Consider the following 10,922-nt stretch of genomic DNA (forward strand, 5'->3'; position numbering starts at 1 on the left):
TGTGGGGGGGGGGGGAACTAGGACGCAGCCAGGGGCGTCTTTGAATGGGGGGGGGGGGCATTGAATATGAGAAGGTGATCGGGCAACGGGATGGCTGAGCAGAGAGTGAAGTGGTGAGAGAAGAGAGAGAGAGTACAAAGGAGTGTGGTTGGTGAGAATGAGAGAAAAGAAGGAGACGGAGGGCGAGTGAGCGAGATGGAGACTGCGTGGATCACAGAGAAAAGGACCAATGAAGACAGAGAGAGAGACACACCACAACAAATATGGCATGGAAGGTGGTTACTAGTAGAAGTTATGAACTGGGTTCAGTTGAGCTCCTCCAGACCTGCAGGTGGTCGGCTGTGGGGATATACAGTTTTCTACGACTACAGGCTACCTGTTGCATCACACAAATAAGCATCCAACTCACAAGATCATGCAAAGCATTTACTTTCAGTGCATGGATAGCATAACAGAACTGAAAAACTGAAAAGAAGGACCAAAATGTAACTTGATAAGAGTTTGGGCGCATCCCTATTACGTGGAGTTTGGAGTTGCCATAGTGACGATCATGCTTACACTTCAAAACGTGTCTTTCTGTCGCCTTTCAGTAAATGAATAGCTTGTCTGTGAAGGAGTTTTATCTTGTAACTGGAGCAACAGGGGATGCATCTCCTCGAAAAGTCCAAACTAAATTGGTCTGTCTGTCTTCTCCCAGTGCATTCTGGGATAGACTCCCACCACCACCCCGAAGCATGGGTTGTATTAAGAGAGCTATGAAATCTCTTGAGGCCCAGAAAGCATTTTCCCCACAGACCACCACTATAGAAGAGACGTAGGCAGGACAGCTGTGAGGTTCTCAGCGCCGAGGCTATGGCCACGTGTGTGACGTCATCCCCATGTATAGTCTGATGTGCATGTGCAGTGGGCTATACAACGCATTAGCAAACCTGGAAGCTAACTCTCTTGGCTAATGTGCTTGCCATTAAGCGATTTCTACTACAGTATACACTAATATATCCATGACCGTCGGGAATAAGACAATGGACAGCTCAAAAATCTTCTATCAGATAATAAATGTAATTGTTTATCACGGTAACGGTACATATCATGACACAGTAATTGTTGGTAAATTCAATTAAGAAATGGTTTACAATAACATACCGTCCTTCATGACATTTGATTATGTTATTTAAAGTAAAATAAATGATTTGGAACTTCCATACAAACCAAAAAAACAGCGTCCTCACGTGAGACAATGAAGTTCTTTCAAAATGGACACATTAAGGTTCCTTAGGACAATAATTGTTTCAAACAAATTTGTCTATCATAAAAGAAATAACACAGACAGGTGTAGCACACACGGAGGAGTGTGCTCCTCCTCCTCCTCCTCTTTTCTTGCAGTTCATTTGTGGGGAGAGAATCATTCTGCTCATTCTGTTTCCCAACAGACTCAACTCTGCAAAGGTCCCAGCTCCGCTCCTCCAATTAACAGCTCGCCTGGATTTAATCAAAAGTGTTCTGGAAGAGGATGTCCCTCAGAGATCGAAGGTCAACTCAATAATCCTCAGACACAGGCAACAAGTTTGACATTTACGCATCCGATTAACTCTGAAGTCAAACAGGTTGGACACGAGAAGGAGAAGTTAGGTCGGTACAACGCCCACATTAATAAAAAAAAGATATACATTAAGAACTTAAATATGTTCAAGATATGAATGTATGTATGCTAACCAGTGGTTAAACAGTAAGTACTGACTATGGAAATCACAACGTCATGATCTTTGTTGACCTGGTCGCCGATAACAGCTGGGTGGTTGGTTGGTTCATTCAGTGCCACATTTTCAACGAAGCCAAACTGAGGAGTCCTATTCAACTAGGCTAAATATTTTTAAATGCTAAATGATCATTTTGGGTGGAGTGAGATGGAGTAAAGGGAGATTTGGGGTTCGTCATTCAATCCCAGGCCCACAAACGGTGTCAACCAAGATCTTAGATTAACAATAATCCCTAAACAAGTACCACGACGTCGGTAATGTAAGTTCATGTATTTCTAATTAGTGGAGAGAATCTGTTTCCATTGCCTCATTCTGGTGCAGACGCATCACCAGTTTTTGGACGCTGGTGCAAAAAGTTAAAACAAAGTTACCCAGCTTTAATTTGCTCCATCATTTTATGATCCGCACGCAGACTAAGGCGACAAAACGCATCACCCCTTTCTGATCATATCCTTGTGAGCGATTAAGTGAAACCGCTCACTTATTATTAGTTATTATCAGAAAATGTTCCTTCTCTCAGCCGGCGCCGCCTCCAACCGCAATCCAGCCGATGGAAGGAGTGTAATTATGTTTGTCAGTCACCTGTAAGAGTACCCCTCCACACTAATGAGGGATCCTGGAACACAAGTCTCCCCTCTTTATGTTGGACGCGCAGATTCGATCTATACCCCTCAAATCCCTGAGATGAGATGAAGAGCCACCAGTCAGTCAGCTGATCCCATCCTGGCTTAGGCTCCGTGGCCACACTGTCAACAATCTGATTATTGCTAGCCCGCAGACCACACACACACACGGCCAACTGGCTGCCAGCCAGCGCACACACAGTCACATGTATTGAGGGAAATAGGGACACACACACACACACACACACACACACACACACACACACACACACAGAGCAAACCCTAATACTGTAGAGTGGTTTAAAGTCCTCCTGTCCTGCATTTTAAGTGAAGATAACTTTTCCCTGAACATTGTGAGCCCACTGCTCACGATTGTATCATTGTTGCTATTTCTAATAATATTGGGGATTGGAAATGCCTCCAATGCAGCAGCTCATTGTCAGTGCAACACGAGTCACTTGCCACCCGATCTGTACGTCTTGCCCGGTCGCTGCTGCACATGTGCAAACTACAATTACACACCTGTGGTTAAAGGCTGCCCTGCACCCGGGAGCAATTGAACGGGCCGGTGGGTCAGCACACACGGTCCCGCTCGGCTGAATGAAGCTAACAGCTAACGTTAACGTTAACGGTGGTTGCTTTGAGTTGCATTGTGACGCGTTCAAGCTCCGTCCGGTAGAACATTTTTCACTGGGCGAAGGGGAATTATAACCAGACTCTATCATCCGTCCATTATCTGAACCGCTTATCCTACTCAGGCGCTGGAGGCGGTCCCAGCTGACACGATGCGTTCAAATGTAGTCTTGTAGTTTTTGGCGAGAAACCTGAATAAATAAAGTTTGTTTGAAGGAGATGCTTTCACAGCAATATCACAGCAATATGAAATAGATATAAGATAAGCTGGAGTTATGACACTAGCACTTAGTAGCTTATAATATACGTATATATACATGTATAAATAAAAATATATATTAATAAAACATACGTATGTGTATATATATAATATAGGGATTATATATTAACGCGCTGGTATTGGTTCTCAGTACTTGATCAGAACATCTCTATTATTAGGGATATAAACCATTTCTTGCAGCTTCCAACAGCTGACGCCAGAGACTCCTCTCAGTGTAGAAGCCAAAGTGCAGCAGTAGTTCAGTTGGTAACAAGTGGAACTTAACTGCAGCCCCACTACCAGAACACACAGCGCACAGAACAGGTGCCAAGCGCCTACTACTCACACACACACACACACACACACACACACACACACACACACACAAACAAACCAAAAGCAGGATTGAACTACACACTCTCACGCGCAAGCAGCGGTTGCAACGTAACACACACTCTCAGCGAAGTGATTTGCACATTTGCACATTGCACAAAATTACCACTGGAATACTTAAGTCTGCCGGCTCACAGGCCCTCACGTGGACACCAAAATAAACACAATCCCAAACTGTATTTACATTACGTGAGAGGAAGTAACTCTAACTTATAAAGAGATACAGACAAAATGCTTTTCTGAGATCAATTCAATCAGCCTGGTCTTGTAAAATATCATGCTCGATATATTTAGAGCAGGCAGGACTGTCGCCAGTCTTTACGCCGTCCACAGGATCAACACAGATCCACACTAATGGCTGTCAACATTGTTGGTTGAAGGTTCCCTTTGTCCTAAGAGCAAGTGTTTGTGAATGACTCACCACACTTTTTCTCCATTGCTCAGGTTTGCAGGTGTGGTGCAGCCTGCACCAATTTATGCATGTGTGTGTGTTGCCCTGGATACAAGCTGTTTCTGACACAGGACCCTGCCATTCTTTAAATACCACTTTTTATAGTATTATTATTATTCTGGGGTCGGTTTTTAGAAAGATTTGGTGTTGATGAAAAAAAATCCTGTCATGTTTCTTTTGGTGAGCTTCAACTTCATCACCTTTTTCTTTGCTGGTGTACTTTGTCCATGTTTGACATCCTATGCTGCCACTATTTCCCAATGCTATCTATAATTTAGACTTTTTCTCTTTGGCAAAACCATTCTACTATAAAAAAAACTCTAACTACATATATTTAAGGCTTGACCCCTTGGCCCAGGAGCCCAAGGTGTCTAAACCAGAACCAGCGTGGCAATAAAGAAGCCAGCATGGACATGTTTATATGGATGCCTAATGCATTCAATTGAGAAAAGAAATATTTGCTCTGTTTTTATGAATTAACAAGATAATCTGAGGCAGGTTTTCAAGGAAAGAAAATCCTGATTTGATTGTCTGAATGAACAATATATCATAAAATCCCAAGAGAAGCTCTCATTTACTCAAGAGCTCGATTTCTTAGAAGCAAACGTCTCACATCTGTTTAGTTTAATCCAGCTTTGTTTTGGTTTGAGTTCCAGACATTCAGTCTGGCTCTGTGGTGTCTCTGGAGACAATCAGGCAATTGTGCTTAAGTTGCATTCACGTCATTCTTCATCGGTTTCTCAGTGCTGGATTAACCTAAGCAGGCGGGACATTTTGTGGGACATTTTGTGGGACATTTTGTGGGACATTTGCTTCCATGAAAATAAAGCTCTCATGTATATTACAGGTTCTTGCAGGATTCTAATTCATTGAAAAGCTTTTACAGAATTACCGAGATGATAATGAGCAGATTGTTTTTTATGAAAACTTTTCTCAGAAATTACAAAAATAACCTCATTAAATCCAAAGAACAGAGCAGGGTTTTTCTCAGAATTACTGAGAAAATCCTCTGGTTAATTCATAAAACCATAAAAAACAATGCTTTTCATTCCAGATGTTTATGCCCTTTTCTGTAGGATGTTTAAACCTTGTGCTCACCATGTCCTTTGGACTGACTCTGCCAACTGCAGTCATATCGCATGGTGAACCCGGAGTGTAATTTGTGAAGAAATTGACCCATAAATGAGGGTTTGGTGGTACTGTGGTTAAACAGATCATATTTATAAGATTCATATGATCCGTCGTCACATTTGTGGTTGAGAGGAAATACTTTATTCATATGCTTTAACTGAGTCTGAGCCTACCTGTGCATCAGATTGTATTGCTATACAGTGTGTTGGAGGTATTTTGTTGATTTAATGAGAGTTATGACACACACTTTTAGGTGGTGTTGCTATTATTTTGTCCAACAGCAGCAAGGTGTCTAAGGAAGGCAGAAAAACGACGGTACATGAAACGTAAAAGATACATTTCAGAGTTGAATAGACAGCTCCTCGTGACACTAGGCTCTTGCTGGCGTAATAGCCACCTTACATCCTCAACAACACATCGAGTGAGTCTCACCCACCTCTTTCCTCTACTGTACCATCTGAGCCAGGTTCCCATGTAGGCGCTCACCTCAAATAGCTCAAGACAGAGTTACATCAGATCCTGTGTCAGTGTTTATCTTGAAAATTCCTCTAAACTCAAGTATCAAACTCCAGGCTGCTGGTTAATGCCTGAAATGATACTCCTGGTTGCTTCTCCGGGTATTGTGATCCAAAAAGATCAACAATCTTGATTAAAACACAATGCTTTAACATCTTTATCCGCTGACTGACCAGCATTGTCTACTTATGCTCTATAGTTTACTTAATGCGGCACAAATCAATGTTTTTAAGTTAACAACAGGACAAAAGAGAAATAAGAAATGTGAAACTTGTCTCTCAGTGGGGCGAATCCACAGAGAAGAATCAGCCGACTCTGCGGTTCCCCTCAGCTCTAAGGAGAGTTTGCAAGAGACAGCACTCCGTATGAATATTAATGCTACTTCCTGTTTGTAGGTTTAATTGTTTCCTAACCTGTTCACCGTATCAACTAAGGTGATAATACGCCAATGTTAACGACTTGTTATGCTGTCCCTAAATAGGTTTAACTGTCCACTATTAGCTAATGTCAAGATGTTTGAACAAACAACTAGTTTCAGACCAAGGTTGTTCATCAGGAGTTTCCCACAGGGCATTTAATTAGGGTTGCTCATTTAGATTTTTCCTTTCTGACTGATAGCCGACCCTTAACCGTTGACCGACAGAATTAGTGCCTAACAAGCCGCTCAGCAATAACCGATGAACAGACATCACGTTATAATATTGGACATTATCGTACAGTGCCTTGGAGAAGAGAAGAAGGGGAGGACATGGATGTTGGCGTGGCACATACAGGCACACTCACCTCTCTGTCTCTCTCTATCTCCAGGCCGGCCTCCAGCAGGCTGGCCTCAAATTCCTGCCTGATGAGACGCATCTCGTGGTCGGCGGGCTCCGTTGGCTCGCTCCCTCCCGCATCACCGAGCTCCATGAAGACCTCTCCGACTCGCGCATCCTCCCCTCCTGGTACGCTGCCTCCTCTCCCGGCCGCCGGCACCGGCACCAGCACCGGCATCGGCGCCAGCACCGGCACCGCCGCCGCATCCGAGCCCGCCGAGGGGGGAAAGTTGCCGTTGGAAACGATGGACAGCCTGTCGTGTGACACTGAGGTGCTGGCACGAGATCGTATGGAGCCGTGCCGCCGCTGGTGGAAGACCAGGACGTAGTCAACTTTCCGCCTGCCGTCAGAGAAGTAAAGGCCCTCTTCGCTGCCCTGAGGGCTTGAAGGTGGGCCCACGACCTGAAGGGAGCCAAGGGAAATCAAAAAAAGAATGTAAAATATACAGTAAGCTGCACTGCAGTAGCACCAACTTGCATTCATCATTTCAAGACCTGACGATCAATCTAGCTAATACGCATTGTTTAAAGAGCGCACGCTCAGGACCTTTACGCAGCAGTGGCGTTACGTAAGAACCGTTTGAATGGACTTAAACATCTACTGCACTGTCAGCACACGCAAACAGAAGTGGCTTTTGGCAGGTTCTCAAAAACACTGAAGTGAGAACCTTCAGCAGCAGAGTGGGCAGTCAGCTCACCTCTGGCAGTTTTATTCTTTATTTAGACAGAGGGAACGTAGAGAGGGAGACTAAACACGGAGGACACAGGAGGGAACGCTCTATAGGCTTTGGGCATGATGAGAGGGAGCTTTCTTACTTATCAGCAGGGCAGCTTGCTGTGCCTTTATGCTAAGTTACATTCTACTCTATTTGTTGGTCACAGCTCTATATATCGCATGAAGGTCACTAGGTTTTTATTTTGTTGAGACAATAAATAACGCAACATCACTTATATAAATTAGATGGATAAATAGATGGGCACATGACCAAGTTTCACATTTAGTAGACCAGGCTAGCTTTCAATGTCACTGTGCAGTAGCTTTGCCAATTGAAACAGAATGAATGCTAGCGGAGGAGGCTTTATCTATGCTTCCAAAATATGTTTCAGATGTGTGGGAAAATCTATCTTTTAACCCTGCAATGACCGGCCACTTGGGCGCAGCAGTGACAATTTGCGAACACAGCATTGACATATCATCATCTTATAAAGCGATGTGGTGAACGTGTTAGCAAGCAGTTGCGTACGTATACAAGCCAGGAGTTTTTAACATGAGCATTCATTTAGAGCCGTGTTCCTGGCCACCTGGCAAGCGGGCGTCCTATAATCACTTTCTTTTAGCTCTGCCTTTGGTCTCCACCGTGGTCTCATCCAACTTCCAAGGGAAATATCTGTCTCTTTAGTGGCTAAATGCTACGCTATGTTCAGCAGCTAGTTTCTAATTGTGTCTGTCTGCTGTGTGGGTGCTGAGGTAGTGTACCGTGGCTTTTTAGAGTTTTGAAAACAGATGCTTTCTGCGGCTAAAAACGACCCTATGAGAGCCATGAGTTGTGGGCAGGACAGCGAAACAATACGCCGAAACTCTCTTCTGTAAAGCCGATAACCTTTCTGTTTTGAATTGATTCGTTCTTTGTCGATTCACGAACAACCCATTCTGCAATGTTAAATTGTGTCAGAATGTCATTTGATCCATTGTTAGCGTGTTGTAGAGGTGTGATGATGTTTGATAAGCTAGCAAACAAGTTGAATCAACCTCCCACTATAGAATGGGAGCTATGTAACAGTCACAGCTTTAAGTCTTGTATACCATCATGGATATATCATACTTGTCATAGAGATATGGCCATAATGCTTTGTGTTGCTTCCAATTCCACATTAGCTAAAATATTTAAAGGTCCCCTGGTACCCATGGTCCTCCCATGCAGGTAATTGCATTTATTTAGACTGATTGGACCTCTTCTAAGGCGTGCACACACTGTGCCTGATTAATATCTTCCTTGCACTCTTTGGGTAAAACAATTTACACCTTTCGAAAATGTTTGCATGGGTTGTGCCCAAAAACATGGCATATATAGAGAAGGGAGATGCACCGATACTGATCAGATATCTATGCGTCCTATATTGATTCAAATAGCTGGATCGGTTATTGATGACAATACTGTAGGCCCACTTGGTATTGAATACTATTATTTAATAGATAACAACTCAGTACATTTCTATCTATGTATCTATTTGTTACATTTTGTTTTACAAAGTTAGGAGAGCAATAATGAAGTCAAGTCAAAACTTAAAAATCTCTTTAACTTGTGTTAAACAAATATCTTATTTTACCCATCCAACCAAAAACACATTCAAATAACCCAGTGACTTCGAGACGAGGGAACCGGAAGAGCATAAATGCTGACTCATTTCCAGGTTTTAGGACTCATTCCTGCATTACTCTATTATTTACTACAAAATGTACTACATTTAATGTTTGCCATTTTATTTGATTGTGTGGAAATCATGCCCTATATAGCACACTCAAAAATCCCCACATGTAAATACCTCTCATGGAATAAGCCATTGAGTGTTTTTTTAATGAAGAATAATAAATGAGTGAACCTTGGAGTGATTTTAGACACAGTTTGATGACCTCACATAATTTCCATCATAGCTCTAATCAGCAAACGTGTTCTTCAAACAATAAACTGTACACTTAGATAAACTGTCAAATGTCAAAAAAATAACAGTACCTGTTATCAATTGAACTAGATTCACTGTGACGTGGAAACATCTACTGTCAAGTAAAATAGTAATATCCACTAGAAGTTTTTGGAAGTTCTCCACAGCTGAGACATACATGTAGGCTATGCTAACACATGGCTGTTAGCTATTAACTTCTGGAACTTTCCCCAAAGGGGTTCTGTCTGCTGACACGTCTTCATAAAGAAGAATGTATAGCAAATATTCCAACATTTGTTTAACACCTAGCTAGCGCCATGTAGGTTCCAAGGCACTCTTGTTGGTCAACAAAATGTCACCTGGAGGTTGTCGGAAGGTTGTAAATATTTTACAGAACCTCACTTAAAATCTTAATAATACACCGTAAAATATTTCGTCGTTGGGTAGTATGTTGCCTGTATATTGGGGGTCTGAGTCTCAACATTAGTAATTACAGAAACACTTTCTGAACAGCGGTTTAGAGTGAGCTCACCGTAAACAGCACCACCGAGTTTGCAACAATGTCGCCAAATGTAAAATAGCTGTGAAGAGGATTAAAGTGGGTTGCGAGTCACAAAGCTAATTAAACAAAGCACTAATGAGAAAAGCAACAGAGTGGCGGCGGATGGATACGGTTGTACTTACAGGGATCTTGTCTTCATTCGGGGAGATCTGCATGTTGCGCTTTAAAGACACACGGAGAAGAAGAAGAAGAAGAAGAAGAAGTAGTAGAAGTAGAAGAAGAGAGGGAGTGAAAGTTGGCGGTTCTCACGGATAAAAACAGCCCTATTCATCATCACCACCTTCATCCCCATCATCCCCGGATGACACCTGGGGTCACTCCAGTTAGTCCGCGGTCCAAGAGCGGCTCATCTGCACAAGAGTTCATCGTTGTTGTCAAAGAAAGACGAGTGAGATTTAAAAGGCTGCGCGTGTGGACTGATCGCATGCTGGTGATACCCATCTATTCCACTGTGTGATCTGGAGGATGGCTGCGCACCGCCGGCGCTTTTGGCACGGCGCATCCCACGCTGTAAAAAGTGTCTGCCTTCAGTCTTGATGCTGAGCATCAAAAATGACGTTTTAAAAATAAAAGAAAAAACGGATTCCTGCCAAACTGATGTAAATTTAAATGATTTCTCTGTGTGGTTTAGACTGTATTTAGAATGTCGGTTTCTGATATAGGTCACATCTAAAATGACCTTTTACATTAAAAAAAATAAAAAGTTGATTTGCAATCTAACGTATTTTATAATACAAAATAAAAATATGCTCTTATTTCGAAAAATGGCAGATTAAGATGGTTATCTTTTGCAGTGTGGAGAGAGGGAGCAGCCTTGGTTGCTCACAGCCCACTGATGTAACCTGGAGAGAGATTTCCTGTACACCATAATCACAGAAGCAACCAAAAAGTACATTCCCATTCAAGGAAACAATTGAGAGTGCAAGTTAATTGTATGGCAGCGTAATGTTGTATAGGAGACTATATTTCTGTCTTCCTCAGAATGAGCATTCATCACAAGGCACCGCTAACCACGAACCTATTTCTAATATCAGCCTTCACCCTCAACTGAAGTCTTTTCCCTAAACCAACTTCAAACTTGGACTCACGTGATCACACTTTCTGTTCAAAGGCACGTTCAA

At 42.6% G+C, this 10,922-nt stretch overlaps 1 protein-coding gene across 2 annotated transcripts in view; it reads right to left on the reverse strand.

The window, feature by feature from the left end:
* The window catches only part of ano2b (anoctamin 2b), a 61,082-nt gene extending 50,941 nt beyond the window's left edge, over nt 1–10,141 (reverse strand). For both annotated transcript variants that reach the window (XM_031865659.1, XM_031865658.1), the window contains exons 1-2: nt 9,924–10,141; nt 6,547–6,981 (exon numbers count right to left, since the gene is read on the reverse strand). In XM_031865659.1, coding sequence (XP_031721519.1) covers nt 6,547–6,981; nt 9,924–9,956 — 468 coding nt within the window. In that variant the 5' untranslated portion in view covers nt 9,957–10,141. The remainder of the gene's footprint in view (nt 1–6,546; nt 6,982–9,923) is intronic.
* Nucleotides 10,142–10,922: the final 781 nt, after the last annotated feature.

The sequence above is a fragment of the Anarrhichthys ocellatus genome, unplaced genomic scaffold (assembly GCF_004355925.1).
Source record: "Anarrhichthys ocellatus isolate YVR2014 unplaced genomic scaffold, GSC_Weel_1.0 scaffold33, whole genome shotgun sequence".
NCBI classification, from domain to species: Eukaryota; Metazoa; Chordata; class Actinopteri; order Perciformes; family Anarhichadidae; genus Anarrhichthys; species Anarrhichthys ocellatus.